At 37.4% G+C, this 18,787-nt stretch overlaps 1 protein-coding gene across 1 annotated transcript in view; it reads right to left on the minus strand.

The window, feature by feature from the left end:
- Positions 1 to 231: 231 nt before the first annotated feature.
- The window catches only part of FHDC1 (FH2 domain containing 1), a 35,605-nt gene continuing 17,049 nt past the window's right edge, over positions 232 to 18,787 (minus strand). Inside the window, exons 4-11 of the mRNA XM_007425210.4 lie at positions 17,149 to 17,234; positions 16,962 to 17,062; positions 13,510 to 13,580; positions 13,295 to 13,402; positions 12,656 to 12,726; positions 12,009 to 12,126; positions 8,071 to 8,235; positions 232 to 4,219 (exon numbers count right to left, since the gene is read on the minus strand). Coding sequence (XP_007425272.1) covers positions 2,240 to 4,219; positions 8,071 to 8,235; positions 12,009 to 12,126; positions 12,656 to 12,726; positions 13,295 to 13,402; positions 13,510 to 13,580; positions 16,962 to 17,062; positions 17,149 to 17,234 — 2,700 coding nt within the window. The 3' untranslated portion in view covers positions 232 to 2,239. The remainder of the gene's footprint in view (positions 4,220 to 8,070; positions 8,236 to 12,008; positions 12,127 to 12,655; positions 12,727 to 13,294; positions 13,403 to 13,509; positions 13,581 to 16,961; positions 17,063 to 17,148; positions 17,235 to 18,787) is intronic.

An 18,787-nucleotide genomic window follows, 5' to 3' on the forward strand; every position in this document is an offset into this window, starting at 1 on the left:
ACATCTCTTATTTAAATTCAGAATAGCTTAAATGCTGAATGTGAATTGGTCAATTCACCACTTCACTGTTATTTAATTTTTTCAAGGTATTCTATGATTGATCTCTTCACCATGGTTCTTAGCTGGGATGCCAACCAAAATGCTAAGTAATATTACAATGGAAGAATGGAAACATATAACAGAAATCCCATAAATGGGAACTTTATTAAACTAGCAAGATAAATTCAGAAATGTATAAATGGTCCATTAAATACATCCAGTTCATTTTTACATATACTTTTATATAGAAATTTACTTACAGTTTCCAAACATGTAACATTTAAATTATTTTCTCTTTTCAAGATTACTACCATCAAAAGGTAATAAAAATCCACCACCTGCTTTTGCAGATGAGTATAAAATGACAGAAGTAGAGCCAAAGGGACAGATTACTGCATTTTATCATGGAGGAAGGAGAACTCAAGAACCTGCTAAAACCGAAAGCAACGATGCCATTCAAAGAGCGTTTGACATCAGGGAGTTAGGCCAACCATCCCACTGACGCAGCGGCTCAACCATACACTTGATGGCATTTTGGCAAACAAGCTGGGGAGAAAAAAAAAATCAATCACGGAAAAACACAATGTCATGAGCTGAAATTGTAAAATTATTCAGTTCAATCGTTCAGCGTCTGTTGTCAGTCTGGGCAAATTTGATAGGACTGATGTACATATAGTAGAAAAAGGAAGAGTGGGAATGCTAAAGACCTGGCATGATAACCAACATTATTTGCCCAAATATTAATATTACATTATTTTTGCTTTTTAAAAACATTTCATCAATGAATAAAATGGCAGCTATTTAAACGAAAAGGCTGATAGCCACTTTCCCCACAGACCCTACCAACCGATATTTATTTGGAAAGGGGCCAAGGAGAACGTGAAATACATGGCAACAGGTTTTTCCTCATTTTCTGTATCTTAGCCTGACCTGTTATATCTCATGCAGTGAACTATTTCTCTAACGCCAACGCACACACACACACACAGCCCTACAAGTGAAGTTTAAAAAGGAGTGTTAAAATCCACATTGGAGGCAAAAGAGCCTTTTGTCATACTTAAAGAAAATTTGCACATTTCATGCCTACTTATTGTTTTGAAAAAGAAAGTGGCATCAGGGAAACTGAAGGCTTTTCCTAACTGGAGCAGCGTTTCAAGTAAGTGACAGTAGTTAAAAATCAGTGGAAACCGGAATTGATAGGAAAAGTGGTCTGCAAAAGGTCACATCCCTTGCAGGCTTCAAGCTGCAGCATTTGTGATAGGTATCATAAATATGGCACTTATGGATACCCAAAGCTGGCAAGTTTACACGTGACTGACACAAGCCAAATCAACAGTAAACATTCTTCTAACTACTATTTGTGGTTTCTGAGAGCCATAGCTTCCAGCTAACCCAACTAATTCCAACACCAATCATTCCTTTTACTATTCTATTTGTACATGCAAGATAGCTCTGTTACACTCATGGAGAATAAAAATTCTGCCCAGCAGAGTTTTCCCTCCTTCCAAAAGACACACATACAACAGAAGACATGCTGTATATTCTTTAGATGAGGTTACAATCAACACCTCTTCCAAAGCCAACAGTGTTCTATTTTTATCATTTTGTAGGCCAGAAATTCCATGTGTCCAATTGCCAGCAATGGACTCTGCAATTGACACAATTATTCTTAGACCCAAGTGATTAAAATGATCTATGTGTATTGTTCATACTTTTTTCAAAAAAGAGTTCAGGACTGCATTCTTAGAAAAGCAGTGATAATACAACAACTGGCCATAATTCCTACTTTTGATTTCCTTTCCTTTCATTGTATGAAAGAATTTCTTAGCACAATCTTCCCCAACTTCACATTTTTTACATGTAATTAACTCTAGTTCATCTCACCTCAAGCCAGCTAACTGGAGATGAGGACTTGTCTGGCAGAACACTAAGTTGGGGAAAGCAGTTTTAGCATGCAGAATTCCTGAAGAGGTACTATCTCCCCAAGGCAAGGGATCTTAGTTACAGCTATTCCATCACAGTACAGTAGTTTTGAAATACATTCAGTTCAGACATCCATCAGGATTTGCACAAGGTACCTTAGCTTCTATTGAATATCAAAATACAGCATTACTGTTTAGGATCTTTCATAACAAAAATAGCACTGAAAGAGCTGGTTTTCACAGTCTATATTGCCAAATGATACAAAAGCTTTTATGTTTCAGAAGTGATTCAATAGTTTCCCAATTGTAGTTTGACTCCCCTCTTTGCATTTAAGGGATCCTGATTTTTCCATTATTTGTTCCCTCAACACAGGCTCTGCTTTAACACTTAGAAGCTCGCTGTTATCAGTGTTTCTTTTGATAAATCGAGCACTATTGGCTCTTTTCAGTGTGCTTCCACTATTTTCCTTTGGATGAGAATCATCAGAGGCTGCTGTTACTTTCATCCGAGGAAGCCTTTGAGACAAAGACCTTGTGAGAGCTGGACCTCTGGAAGGGGGAGGCAAATCTACCTTTGCACATTTTGAAGAAGAGGCCACTGTATTTCTCGCAAAACTTGGAACAGGAGCTGGTGCCTTGGGAACTATGGCAGATGTGCTTTTGTTAGTATCTACAGGGCACTGAGATTTGGTCAAGGAACGGCACATTTTTGTTTCATCATTTTTTGACTTGGGAACATATCTGACTGGTTTGCAGCTTGGCTTTTTGAAAGAGCCTTTGTGCTGAAGCTGCTCCTTCTCAAAATGGCCACTGCTTGAATTTGAAGTTCCACGCTGGAATTTTGGCTCTTCTACTGATATACTCTGCCGATACTGAGGTTTTGGTGCTGCGTCTATGAGACCCCGGACGGAATTACGCCGTGACAGACGTGTTTCAGCTACAGCCATGTCTCGAGGTACAGGCTTAGCCTCTGGCTTTTTGGGGCAACTAGGAGATGCTGGTTTAGTGGACCTAGAAATGGGTACAACTTTTCTCATGCTTGCATTCTCTGATGAATTCAGAGTTCTGACAGGTCTGGGATGATTTGGAGGGGCAGTGCTGGATTTTGTGGTACCTGAAGTTTTATCCTTCAAAGAATTTCTCTTTGGTCCTAATGCATCTTTGCTCCTTACTGGTTTCTCCTTTGGAAAACTAGGCTTATTGCTAGAGTCAGATTTATCATTAGAAAATATGGCATTATCACCAGTTTGCAGATCATTCATATAAGGGGACTTAGCACCATTTTTGTTGTCTATTTTATTGCCACCTAGCTTTGGACTGTTTTCTTCTGAAAGATCTAGTGTCAATGAACATTCAAAATCTGATTCAAAGAAAATTGGTCCTTGTGTTTTAGTTCCTGAAATACTACCATCTGAAGATGTGGGGCTATCACTATCAGGCTCCGGAGCTTCATTAACATGACTCATCATTTTGGCAGGATGTTCAGTTTTATAATCAGTCTTTACTCTATTAGCTGGATCTCCAGTTATGCCAGGAGAGTATAAGGCTTGATCATCCTGAGTATCTAAGCTTTGCATGCCAGCCACAAAATGAACTGCAGATGGATCCTCTACATCATTTGCTTCATGAAGGTCAAACTTATGCAATCCTGGAACATGTTCCTGTTCTTCCATAGATAGGTTCCAAAGAACTGCACCAGTGGATTCCATACAAGGCACACTGAACCTGTACTTGTCATCACTGGACCTCTCTTGGTTGCTATAGAGGTTAGCATGGGAAGTATCTTCTACATGTTGAGCCTGAGATGGGAAAAACTGGTAACTGTAGTCCTTGGTAATTTTAGAACCTTGGTCTAAGCGCAAATGAGTGAAACTGGCATCCACAGGCTCCTTACTTTCTGACCATGCTACATTCGATCTTGTTGGACAAGTGTGTTCACGGGGGAGACTGTTAAACTTATTTAGATCTTCTCCTTTTGAGGTACCCAGGAAAGTCAAGAGTTCTCTGTCTGCAGACACACCCAGGGAATGTCGAGAACGTCTTGTGCTGGTGTTTCTATATGAAGGACTTTGGGGTCTTTGTTGCAAAAAGGGTAAAAATTCTTCAAGTCCTCGCTTTGTCAGTGTTCCAACATCATTTTCGCTACTGCTCCTGCCAAAAGCACTGATATCTCCAGGAACCCACGACCGGCGTTTATCCTCTAGCTCCTTAAGTCGCTGTAGCTGTTGAAGTTCTTGAGCCTCTCTTTCTTTGTTTTCCTGTTCAGAAAACACATCATATTAATAATGATATAATTAATTACTTATTTATATTAAATGTGTCTTTATATTAATCCTCCTCACCTGTTCCCAATCTTTAACCTTGATTTTTTAAAACAAAGTAACATTATAATAATTTTCTGTCAGAATATGAAATGGAATAAGAAATATTTTGTGGCTGTCACATTGCAGGTACTTAGGCCTAACTGGCAAATGAGTTATTATATGCTCTTCAAGTTTTATTCTATTATAATCGAACTGTCTTTAAACATTCAGCTCAGCAGTAATATTCTCCAGAATTCTAAAGGTGTCATTCAATATATTAGGAGAACTTAAGCAAACCAATCAAAGCAAGCAGTAAAATTCATGTCCAGATTTGAATATATTTCCTATGAATGTGAATACATTTTAAGTTCACGGTAGGAAATAATCCATACTTCAATATATTTAGCATCATTCCCATATTGCTTTCTTTTATAAAGCATTTAAATAGGCAGAGGTTGTTGTTATCTAAAGGTTATAAACTCCAGTAATGTGATATATGTTCTCGCCTTTTTAAAAAATTGGGTTTTCTGTGCCATAAAAGCATTGCAACAAAAACCATCACTTGCAAGTGAAACAATGCTCTTCCACTACTCTACACTTCACGCAAAGCATATTTGAAAGAATTGGTTATTTCCCTGAATCTGCAGTTCTGTGAGTGGTCATCTGGGCATCCACACACATGATAACATATTTGCACAGACTCCATCCAGAACCTTCTAGGGGTTGTAAAAACATCTGATAGGAAGTCTACCCCACACATACCACACAACTCCCACTGAACCCCTTCAGATTCTAAGGCTAAAACAGCAGATCTGAGAGATCTTTTGAGACCAAGCAAGGTAGGAAGATGAACTGTGTGAATGGACAAATAACTACTCAAAGAACTGCAGTTCTTCATCATGGTGTCTGTGATGCATAGGCATAGGTGATTAGCAAGCGTTTTACTTGAAAGGGAGTCTGATTATCATAATGTAACTGAAGAGAAGGTGGACCTTCAAGAGACTGTTATCCTTTGGGATCAAAGATGCAGCTTATAATGCTGGATGAAGATGGAGGGCTAAGCCCATGTATCTGTGTAACATAAAGGGAATACCCTAGAAAAATGCTGCTGATAATGACATTGCTGTTAAGAAGCAGCTTTGGTTGTTTTGATAATTGATATCAAAGGTTGATGGTTATGATTAACACTTGGAAAAATGCTGAGCCGAAAGCTCACAGTTTTTGGACAGGTATTGGAAAGCCAAAAATAAAAGGTGGCAGAAGAACATTTCCATATGATCCAGTAAAAGCATAACAGACCTCCAATAAATGAAATTATGTTTCCAGAGGAGATGATTAATAAAGGGTAGACAATATGATGTCTTGGTTTAACTAAAAAGCAGAGGCTGACTTTGGACAGAAGGAATATGAAGCCCTAGTGGAAAAATTACAAGATGGTAGTATAACTTGTTCAACTTCAACTCTGAGGGATTGCAGAAGCAAATTCTCTAAACTGAAAAGAAGAGGAAATGGAAGTCTAGTGGGACACTTGACCATGACAGCTGAAAGTAGGCAAGGGCAGTTTGGAAGGTGGAGGTACTCCTAAAAGGTAACATGGAGCACGCTTGTCAGAATCACTAAGGTGTGACAAGAATGCACTTTGACTTGATTTTTGCCCAGACTCTAGTCAGCACGGGAAAGGTCAGAAATATATAAAATGGATCTGGTCCAGCAGGTGGGTGGGAAGTATTGAAAATGGAATTAGTGCTGTGCCACAGCAGATCTGTAACATAAGGTACAGAAGAGGGGCATGTTTTGTGCTATCTTGATTGTTTCTGTACCAGAAATTCTGTATCAGTGTGCTGTAGACCTGTCTGATATAATCTATGCAGTGTGGCTGTAGAGGACACATGGAATGACCTTGAAGGACAGGAGGAAAGCCTGACTAAGGAAAAGTTCAGATAAGTGGGACTTAAGCCTCAGCCAAATAATAACAACAACTTGAGAAAATATCTCAGACAAGCCCCTCCCTAGTTCACATGAAGATAAAGTGAGGGAGCAGCGCCATCAATGTGTCCATCTGAAGAGGAACATTTAATTGTAAGCTGCTCAGAGTCACTGGGAGTTGGGAAGCCTATACATTTTATAAATAAATAAATTGCTCCTGCAGTGCTGACATTTGTGAAACAGGACTCTTAAGGCCAAAGGCTGAATGTCCACATCAATGAAAGACACAACCATTCTTCCTGCTTCCATGAGAGTTGAGATCATGAATAACAATAACACAAAGTAAATAAAATAAAATAATAATTTTAAAAAGCTTGATAGAACAAAGGTGTTCAAAGGTGAATGTGCTACTGCTTTGGAGGTCAAAAATAAGTGAATGAGGTTCATCAGGAACTATGCCCAGCCACGATAAACATTTTGCAGGGCTCCTACCAAAGAAATTTCTATAAATTTCTAGAATATTCCAATGCTTGCCCAGGTATTGGCAGGTGGTTAGGTATCAACAATACACTAACAATACCCAGTAATACATATCAGTGCTTGACTATTCAAGCAATGTCACTGAAGTTATGTCTCAGTGACTGAAGGCCGTGGGAATCTAGAGGGGGGGAGACAGGCTCAAGTTCAACCCTAGCAAAACTGGGTGATTTTGGGACCACCTGGATGTAGGGAATTTCCAAATTTGATCCTGGAAGGGATTATACTACCCCAGACAAATCCAGTGTGCAATCTGGGGTTCTCCTTAAAGAATGGCTCCTGCTTAAAAAACAGGCAATAGCTGTGGCTGAGAAGACCTTTGCACAAATTTATTTTGTGTGCCAATTGTATCTATTCCTGGACCACAAGGTCTTATTCAAGTCCTTGTATCTCAGTCACCTGTTGTCTGGATTACTGCAATGCACTCTACATGGGGCTGTCCTCAAAGGCTACTCAGATGCTACACTAGTCTAGAATGCAGCAGCACTAGCAGTTATGTGTGCACCTCAGTGTGCCTATGTAACATTGCTATTCCATGAACTGCTGGTTATCAGTTTACTTCCAAGGTACAATTCAAGGTACTGATTGTGACCTACAAAACCTGTCTCCAATTATTTCTGCTTGTCTGATAAGATTTGACAGGGTTGACATGCTTTAGGTCCCATCATTTAAGGGTCATCTGGCAAGACCCAGGAGACATGCCTTCTCTGTTGCTGCACCTACCCTAAGGCACAGCTTCACCCAAGAGATCCATATGGCCTCAATCTTACGTGCCTTTTGGAAGGCCATGAAGCCCTGGCTTTTCTTCCAGGAACTAGGTTGGGAGTTTTTGTGATTGTCTTGGCTATTTTTGACTGCTTTGGATGGATGAAGTTGTCTCATGTGCAATATGTTTTATTTTTTTTAATTGTTATGTGTTGGTTTTCATGATTGGGTGGCAATATAAATAAATAAATGAATCAAACAAAGAGTAAAAGTGCTTTATAAAATACACATTGTTCCATCTGAGGGGCTTTGTCAGCAACCATACATACCCACAGCCACACATACTTGTATGTACATGTATATGCATTGTGTACTCTGAGAACCTTATGATGTTGAGCTTTGCAGAAATAGCCCTTTCAAGAATTTGGCAAGAGTAGAAAGTGCAACACTGGAAAAACAGGAGGGAGCAGGCAAACGGGGATGAGTTAACAGAAATCATGGCACTCTGGTAGCCCCAAAGGTTCTGGAGGGTGTCATGCATTATTTGACTCAAAGGATCACCTAAGATCACCCAATAATAAAATAGCTTTATTATCTAAGGCCCAAAAGGTATTTTTGAGTTTTTGAGTTATTGTTACCTTAACAGCTTTGTTGAATCTTAGGCAAAAATCTCGAAAGATCTGAAAGCATTCCTCCAGTTTCATAGTTTCTTTGTCTTCACACAAAAAGTCTATAAGAGCATGTGCTTCTTTCATCAGATCTCGTTTCCAATGGTCAAGTTCTTTTAGTTCTTTAACAGCAAACTTTAAATAAAAACAAAATACATAGAGATTGATGAATGATTATTTCCTACATGCTGTGCATGCATGTGCTGATTTCAGCCTCAGTGAAATCCAGAATTAGTGTCATCTGCAGCTAGAGACTATAGGACTATAGCACTGGCACAACAGTTACTGTGCTCACCTTGGTCTACATACAACTTTATCCTTCCAGTCAAACAGGTTTTGCAGGGTGTTTTTTTTTTTTTTTTTTTTTAAGTATGACAAAAACCTGTGATACAAGTTCATACAAAACAATAGTGGAATGAGTGGACAGTTCACAGGCAATGATGTCTTTATGCCACCAGCATTCAACATTCAGAAATGAATCAAATGTATCATACCTCTCCTGACAAAAGGCAGATCTCTAAAGGGCGACCTCCCCCTCCCCTTTATTCCAGTGAAGTGATAGAAAAAAGGAGGATAAAAACCCTAAACATTTGTGAAATAAGCAATAAATATGTCTTGCCATATAAATAATTTTAATTATTGTTTGAAGATGTTGATATTCTGTTGAATTTATCTGAAAGGAATGCTCACTATTTTCCTGTCAACTATTTCATTGTATCTACAATGATACAGAAGATACTCAACTTTTAAATCTCATCTGAAGTTATCGCTGTAGCTTATAAATAGGTAACATCCTTCTATATGTATCAAGAGCTTGAGCATCTGTTCTTATTATTAATATAACCCTTAGGAACACTTAGTTTCAAAATGAAATCCAACTTAACAAATAACCAGTAACAGATATTTGATCAGGGTTATTTTTCCAATTCCTCTTTGTTTTTGTTTTTTTAAACATGCAACAGAAACAAAGGAGATGCCTTCAGCACTTTCATTCAGTTACTAAAAGAGCATTCTTTAAAAAAGAGAAGATATCAGTGCCAGACATGTATTAAGCTTTGTTTTCTTGACAGCTTCGCTTACAAAGAAAGAACACAACTGGGAAGCCCGAGGGTTTACAAGGAATGGAGATATATAAATGCTGTCTTCAGAAGGGTAGATTATCTTAGATTCATCCGTCATCCAAAAAGGAAAAAAAGCAGTTTCACTCAGTAAAGCAGTTATGGAGATAACCTAAAGAAGGGGCATGAAAAATTCAGCTCCACCTTTTTTGTTAGGTAGCTTGTTTATGAGTCATGATGATGAGAGAAGTAGATTTTTAAAACATGTTATTCACTCACCGTTTTTAGGAAAGATTACATAAAATGCATTTGTAAAATCAAGACAGACCCAAACCTGGAATCAGTCTAATTAAAATCAATGTAACAAATATATGTTAGTAGTAGAAGGTCAACAAGGACATTAAGAAAGCTCAAACATTTCCCAATATTGAACAGGCAGTACAAAATCATCTGGAGTACTAACTATTACCAAAAAAGTACAGGAGCATATCGGCAGCTGCCGTTAATGTAAACCATAACACCTAATTCTCAAAGGCTAAACAATAAAAGTATTGTTTTATCATCAAACTATTAATCTGATGAAACCCAGCTAAAGTTCGCACTAAATAATTTCCAATTTATCCACTCTATATGATAATTATTAATTGTCAACCTTTTAAAATTTTGCTTTCTTATGTTTAGAAATAGAATACTTTCAGAATATTTATTTAAATACAACTAAATGTGTAACTAACATAATCTAAACACAGCCTAAGACTTGTGAATATAGGGCTCTTACTGGACCTACACAAACAGAACATCTAACTATGGGTGTGTTTCAATTAACTACAATTACACAGCCTATATTTTAAACTGTGGTTAAGAAATGACCCATCTGGTCTTTCAGGCCTTGATCTGTGCTAACTTTAAATGCTGCAATTGAATCTAGCAAATCAGGATTAAGTTCTCTAGATAAGCTTTCTGGTTTTCCAATTTTATTTATTTTGTTTTGAATTATTAAAATAGTAGAATACAAAAGAAGCTTATAAAAAGAATAAGATGGAACAAAAGAATAAGTATTAAATATAGAATTTTAAAAAGCATAGTAAGAAAACTTTCTAGTAACATATTCCCTGTCCCTTCCATTTGTCCCCAACTGCTAACCAGAGTTTAAATATTTATGCTTTACATTAATGATTATTGTTACTTTCTGTTTAGGTCCTATAAACCATATTCCAACTGTCTAAATCTGCCTTGCTGTGTAATGTGTTGTACATAAGGGAGCCATTCCTGCATGAATTTGGTTAAACTTCTATTATGGATTGCAGCACCTTTTGTACCAATTTTCCCTTAATTTGAAACTTGGAGTATATTTTATTGATCTCTTCCCTTAACTCTTCCCATTGATCCACTGTGATTACGTCTCTCAAATTTTGCATCCATTTTATCATACAGTATTTACCTTGTTCTGTCCCAACATCTTATTTCAATAACAACTTATAAGCATTCCCAATAGATTATGATTTTTTAAATTAAAAATGATCATTTTAAATTATTTCATCTTTCTTAAAGTCCTCCTTTTTTGAGATTGCTTTTTATTTTTCCAGTTATCTGAAGATACATTTACCATAATAAATTTCTATCTTCATTAAGCAGTTCCTGTTGTGTCTTTAATCTGTTTTCTGAATCCACATATAGCTGATTCTCCAATGTCTTGATCTAAAAGCAACTTGCAGTTCTTGCTATGATCTCCATAACTATATTATCACTAGATACATGAGATCTTAATTAAGAAAAAGGCATTGAGTGGGTATTATCTCATATATCTGAACATTGTAAGCAAAAAATGCAATTATATGAAGGACCGAAAAGACACATAAGAGTCAAATCTATTCAAAGTAAAAGCAAATCAGTTTTAGCAGATATAATCCATAAAACAGCAAAAAGAAAGCATCTTCAGCTATGCATAAAAAGTTGCAATCTAAAATCAAAGCTTCACTCTCCAGGAAATAAATTAAACTTCTTTATCTCAGAAAGCCTCATTCTGTAAGACTAATCTGAAGAGTATGATGCCAATTGTGAAAATATCTGAGTTTATAAAATCCAGTTGGACACCAGACTGATTAAAGTATTAGAAAATGCAACAGCTTATCTGAGATACTACCATCACAGTAGGGTAGTATTACTCTAATTACTAATTTACAAACTAATAGGACTCTGATTCCTGTTGTTTAACTATTCTGTTCTTTCTATAGAAATAATTAATGAAACTCTTAAAAGACTTTTAAAAACCAGGATGTTTAAGATTCTCTATAACTGGAAGAACGAAGTCTGCTATTTTTTACAAACAAAATCTGAGATTCTAGGAAAGAATGCTCTGATCACCAGTATAAAGGCAAATTGATAGGTTCAATTGTCTTAAGCAGTGCAATTAAGTGTTTCCACTGAACTTCAGACTACATCAGCTCAAAGCTACTGAAGAAAGCACAGACATAAGCTTGCATACTGGAGTGGCAATATTTGTTAAGAAGCCTTTTTAAAGCAATATTTTTTCCCCTGCAAGCAGAGGAAAGTGGGTGGACAGGAAACACCACTGATCAGCCAATTAGCACTGCTTAAATAATAGGCACTTGGCAAAACCTCTTTACACAAATTAAGAAAGCATACCCTTACAGGATAACAGATTAAGCCACTTTGACTGTGAAAACCAACCCTTAAAATGCCTACAGAACTTTAGCAAGATCATCAGTGAAAAGGTTTTTAAGAGAAACAAGGGGTTTATTATCTGTTAAGCACATCAATTGACTTTAAATTAGGCTGCTCAATATATATGTGTATAAAGAACAGAAATGTCAGAAATCTGTGACAAACCTGAAGGAATCCTTCCATCTGCCGAAAGAGTTCTGAGTCCCGGCGAATACTATCCTTTAGAGATTTTGTCTTTGATGACAGGGAGTGAAGTTCAGTTTCAATACTTTCTAGAGATATCCTGCAGAGAAACCATAATTTGAATCTACTTTGAAAAAGAGCTCTTCCCCGTTGAAATGTGGGCAACTTAAAACATGCCATTTGCTATAGGAAACATTAGTGAACAGAGTCTTATTAAGCAAATCATCAGCCAACGTTGTTGCATCATGATGTTCACAACACAGCTTGCTGTATTTGATTTAATGTAATATGAGTGTTATGATTCTGATTAAGTGGAAAGATACACTGATGGCAAGTTGTTAAATAAAATGATTATAACACTGAGCCTAACTTTAATCAATTTATTTCATTAAATATGTATAACCTAATAACTTCTAAGTTAATTGCCATGAAAATCCCCCTTAAAAATTGATGAGTTCAACCTCTAAACAGAAATGCTTCAGATATCATTCTTTTTGCTGTGAAAATGAAAACAGAGTCTATGGTAAATATTTCTTAAGATCTCAATTGTCATGCCCAAACTTTGCACACCCATTTAAATGCTTCATGAAAAGAATAACCCAGTGTTTACAGTTTTCTTACTTACTTACCTTGCTGCTTCCTGAACATGCAGCAATTTTTCTGAAAAGGTTAGAAGAACTTTATCTTTCTTTTGGGCTTCCTGCAACAAACAAAAACCAGAGTAACATTCCATTGTTATGCTGAAACCAACAGCAATCAATTTAGATTGCTCTGCTTTTTTGCCAGAGCAATTAAGAGGTTTCTGCTTTAAACCTACTGGGTTTGTTTTTTCAAAAACTCATTTAAAAAGCTGATAAGGTTCAATCTTAATTTTGGACATTTTTAGAAAGACTGAGTATTAGTCTACCACTGAATACAATCAAATTGCACTAGGGGAGACCATTAGATAAAGGCAGTATGCTAATGTCTTTTCTGAAAACTAATAGAACGTTTCCTGCTTAATCTCTTTTATCCCCTCCCTCTGGAAACTTCAGACTAGCTGTTCAACCAATTTGTAGGGGGATTTTCATAAAGTCACTGAAATGAATGCTAAATCTTAGATTCCCAGGAGCATAGCAAACTAAGCAAATGTGAATAAAGACAGGGAAAACAAGACCTTTGCTCCTCAATTCTGCAGCATCTATCTGTCCCATAATATCCTATCCATCACCTATTCCTTCTGCTTAGGTTTGTGTAGTCTGTAATTTTAGAAATTGTTATTTACATACCAAAGCAACAAAATGAAGCAGATTCATCCCAGGCTTGTTTGCTTTTGTATCTGCCAACTTGAGTAATGAGGATAGCTTGAAGCCAACTGCATTCCCAGCACAGCCTCCCTATGGAGAAGGGTGGAGGGGGAGGCAGAAGAGATATGGGAAGTCAATCCACAATGCTTGAAATTCTTTGCCCTACTCGCCATCTGCAATGAGGCTTGTCCACTTACTGCATTCATAATATTCCCAGCCTGAAGGACCAAGTGCAATATGGAATGCAACTCTTCACAGCACATCAGCTCTGGAAAAAGATGAAAGAATTACTATCCAATGGGTGTTTGTTTAGGAGGCCAAAAATATACTTCATTATCTTGCACACTGAATTTATCTTACTTTATTTTTCTTAGATAAAGCTACACTAAATGTAAAAGTTTAGGGCTAATTTAGGGAGGGCAATATAAATCTACTTTTTGAGCAAAAGTATTAGCTGGAGCTAAGGAAAATCTTATCAGAGGGAATAGCAGAAGCTGCCTCCCTTGCTGCATCCTCCTGCTGACAACTTTTCTTTAAAGTCTCTTCTGAGAACTGAAGGCCTTACACTATGAGATGTCCCCTCTGCACAGGGGACAAGGAAAACAAAACTGCCCTGTTCTTTCTATAGCATATGCCATTTAGTAGGGTCTTCTAAATATAAGAGTTTGGGGAAGGGCTTAGAAGAATTCTGAGGAAAGGAAATGGAAAACTCAGCCTCATTTTGATACTTCATTTGATACTGTCAACCACAGTATCCTTCTGGACTGGCTGTGGAGGTTAGAAGTGGGAGGTATTGTGCTCCAGTGGTTCACCTGTTTTCTCAGCAGTTGGTTCTAGTCGGTGTTGATGAGGGAGAGAGGAATAGCTCACATTTGTGGCCCCTCATGTGTGGGATGGCTCAGGACTCTCTCCTCTCTCCTGTTCAACATCTACATGAAACCACTGGGTGACATCATCCACCAGTTTGGAGTGTGGTATCATCAGTATGCTGATGATACACAGCTCTACATCTCAACCCCAAGTATCACAAGTGAAGCTATCAATGTCTTGACCCAGTGTCTGGAGGTTGTTCAGGTCTGGATGGGATGGAATAGACTTTGGCTCAATCCTAACAAGACTGAGAGGCTGTGGCTCTTTGGACCCCTTAGGTTGGGGATGTCACCATCCTTGGTCTTGGATGGGGTTGCACTTCCCCAGTCAAGACTGGTGTGCAACTTGGGGGCCCTTCTGGACTCATAGCTATTGCATGAAGAGCAGGTGGCAGCTGTAGCCAGGAGGGCCTTTGCACAGGTACATATTATGCACCAGTTGCACCCTTTCCTTGATCAGGAGGCCCTTCAGACAGTCACTCATGCCCTGATCACTTCATACTTGGATTATTGCAATGTACTCTACATGGGGCTGTTCTTGGAAGACCAGCTGGTTCAAAATGCAATGGCGGAAGCAGTAACAGGTGCCTTTTAATGTGCCCATGTGTCACCACTGCTACACGAGTTGCATTGGCTGCCAGTTGGCTTCCGAGAGCAATTCAAGGTGCTGGTTTTTACTTATAAAGTCGTGTATGGCACAGAACCTGGATATCTGAGACACTGCTTATCTCCAATCATTTCTGCCTGCCCAGCGCATTCCAGCAGAGTGGGTATGCTCCAAATCCCCTCCATTAAATGCTGCCATCTTGTGGGACCTAGGAAGCATGCCCTCTCTGTTGCAGCTCCCACCCTCTGGAATAGCAACACCCCTGCCCCAAGAGATAAGGATGGCTCTCTCTCCTGGGGTTCCAGAAAGCCTTGAAAACCTGGCTGTGGTCCCAGGCCTGGGACTGATGTTTGTCATTGGTTAATGGCCCCTGTTTTGTTTGTGGGTTTTGTTAGGAGAGGATTTTAGTCTGGGCTGTCATTGAGATTGAATGTTTCTTGCTGTTTTAATGCTTTTTTAGTTTTGTATGGTGCCGGGGCCACTGGAGTTGGGTGGCCAATACATTTAAATAAATAATAAATTTAAATCATTAATAATTTTGCACACTTTTCTTTGGAACCACCTGTATGATTCCAAGCTAGCCATCAGTGGCATGGTGAATGTTTTGGAACCAGTCCTGGAAAGAGAATCTAATAACTAGAAAATATTAGGAGTTACAGTCTCTTACAAGACAAGGCTTCTTGTATCTTTTACAAATAAGTCTTCAAGTCTTTTAGAAATCAGTCTTCAAACAACACTATTGTTTTCTATTCATAAACAGAAGAAAACATAAGGCCTTTCCACTTCAAAAAATTCAAACTAGTTGTCTACTTCTCAAAAGCAATCTCAAAATTAGGCTAAAAAGAAGGTTGGAAAAATGGAAACATAATTTGCTCACCTAACATCAAAGCTTTGCATAATGCTATCAATATATGCTAGCCCTTAGCTTTGGAATATATATGCCACAATTAGAAATTCCAGACTGAATCTCATAATTTGTGCAATTACTTCTTTTAAACAAATGCATGAACACCTAGAAGATTAATTTATTTCCCTACATTAAACATTTATTCCCCTAAAACAATGTTCATCAACCTTGGCTACAATGAATTTCATGTATGAAGAGATATGCAGAAGGAAGAAAGAATGCACAACAGTCCTTTTAATTCAGATGTCAAGAGGGCTAACAGCTAGTGGGAAAGGTCTGCTCTGAATAAAATTACATATTTTGCAGTTGGAGGACCAATATAGTAGAAACTGTCAGAGGCTGATTAACTAGTTCAGGGTTTCTCCACCTCATCAACTTTAGGAAGGGGAATTCTGGGAGTTGAAGTCCACACATCTTAAAGTTGATGAGGTGGAGAAACCCTGAACTAGAGTAAGCCTGAGGAACCTCTATCCATTTAGAAGTCGCTGCACGGCTAATGGACAGACAGCATTCTCATTCCTCAGGCCAATAAATGTCTAAGCAGCACAGCAGATTTAAGCCAGAGTAGTATTTCTGCCAACCAGCAGCTGAAGAAGAGAGATACAGGATGATTAAATCTTAAGAATCTGTGGGTGGTTTCATAAATTTTCCTAATCCATTCTGTGATTTATTTGGCACAAGATTTGGCAACCATTGTGGTTTGCAAACTATAGTTTAGCTATTTGTGAATCCAGCTTCTTTTAAATTACTCAATAAACTATGACTAAACATACTGTAGTTTAGCATTAGTCTAAAACCAAGGACTATGCATCTGCACAATGCAATGATTTTCATCCAATAAATTAAGCACCATTACTGGGTCACAATAGCATTACTACTATGTAAACGAATAATGTATAAAGGAAAAATGAATGCACCTTTGTGCTGTTCCCAGGACTAAAAACGATTATTGGAAAAGACGCTGTTATGCAAAGTATAGAAAAAGATTGAAAGTTGTATGATGTTAAGAAAAACAAAATCAGAATACAGGAAAATAAAAAAAGAAAAATGATTCTATCAATCTGAGATACATCAGTAATTGTTATACACACACAAGATTGATAACATGTACATGGTGACACACACCCTTATGGAATGTGTCAGAGCTAGCTTCCTTCTTTAAATAGCTAATAGGTACCTGAAATTCCACATCTCATCTCTCTAGTTAGTTGATTAACCTGCTAAGAAAAACAAGATCCTAATGCAAGCTGCAGCATGTTTAATTACCCTTTGTAGCCATTTTTATAATTGTCATGTTTTTCTGCAGTGAAGTACATGATGGAGAAAATTCTTTTTTTAACACCATTGCTTCAATGCGCAGGGAATAGCTGAAAACAAACAAAATAAGCTTTAGAACTGTGATACAAGAAATAGTGAATTTATTATGAATAAAAAGGATTTAACACTTCCTTACTTTGGCACCTGAATTAGCAAATACATAAATAAATCCGCTTGACACAGTTTTGATAGATCTCCACTGAAATCCTTTAATTTCTTTACCTAGAAGAGAGGGAAAAAAAGATAAAGAAGGCGCCATGCCATGCCCAAACTGTTCAATAATATCTAGGATTAGAAAATATGTTATGTGATACTATTGTCTAAAGTCCCCTAAATTTCTTGTCTATTACTTAAAGGGAAAAGAAATGATACCATAACTACATTTTATGTCAATAAGTTTCCAGGGGCATAAAAAAGAGAGTGTTTATTGTTGCTTCCTACAATTTGCTATAACATCTAGTTCCAGCCCAGGACATTTTAACATTTTTGCAAATCATGACAGCATTCCCTATGCCCCAATATTATCTGTGCTAAGTAAATTAACTTCCCCAGCCTTATGTCTCCACATCCATGAAAATATTACTGTGTGAAGGTTTAAAACATGTCAATAAGCAAGTATACTAGGAAAAACACAGCCTGATTAACTGACAAGTTAATTTGACTTCTTATAATCACTGAAACATTCTGCCTGGTAAGTATTAGACACAGAGAAGGCTTTAAAATCAATCTTCATCTTCTCACAAGTTCATTATAATGTACATACACCTGGCAGTTAGTAGCATCCAGTGCTACAAAATAGCACAACAGCTCACTAACTCATTAGCACATAAATAATTAAGAAACAAGTTGTGTCTCATTTCTCTCTCTACATTTCTCCTTTAGGAGGGCAATTCTTGGCTTCTATTCAAATGAGAAGATGTTTCTTTCATTATTTATTTCCCCTGACATATTTTAGAGTCTAAGGGTGGGTTAACATGAAAAGGAAACTATTTTTAAAACAAATAAAATTCTACACTTTGCAGGTGGCTTTTTCTGAATAGGTATTGCTAGCCATTTAAGGGGAAATCCCTCATACAACATGGTATTTGCTTGAAACATATTACAAATAATGAGATTTGTAATTCAAACATTTGAAGAGCATTACATTGAAGAAGACTGTTCTAGATTAAAAGACATATCTAAATTTACAGCACATAAAAAAAAAATCTGTAGCAATTAACAATTACTAAGCCACAGAAACAATAACAAAATCACTCCCACATACTATGTAAATGAATGAAAACATAATATGTGTAAGTATTTATAGGACTCATCTGAATATACAGATTCTCCACATATATGGCACTGTAAAAACAATGCTCTTGCTAAAGACAAGGTTATCCTTTTTGTGAAATAAAATCACAATGCTAACAGGCAACAGTGATGAGAGAAAGTTTGTGAACCTTTCTATCATCACTGTCACCAATTAGAGGTATTTTGGTCCATTCCTCTTTACAGAACTGCTTTAACTCATTGATATTTTTAGACTGTCTTGGATGAATGATTCACTTCAGGTCATGCCACAATACCTGCATTTCTTTTGGGTTAAGATCAGAGTTCAACTCAGCCATTTCAAAAGGAGAGATTTATTCTGTTTCATTCACTCTGTTGTAGTTTTACTTGGGTGTTCAGGACTGCTGTTGCACTGCACAACCCACATTCATTTAAGCTTTGTCTCATTGATCTAGATGTTCCCTTGTAGAATTTGCCATCGCCATTGTTCCCTCAATGATCGC

The sequence above is a fragment of the Python bivittatus genome, unplaced genomic scaffold, assembly GCF_059951505.1.
Source record: "Python bivittatus isolate LINGU-HERP-01145 unplaced genomic scaffold, Pbiv_v1 ctg000070_np1212, whole genome shotgun sequence".
NCBI lineage: Eukaryota > Metazoa > Chordata > Lepidosauria > Squamata > Pythonidae > Python > Python bivittatus.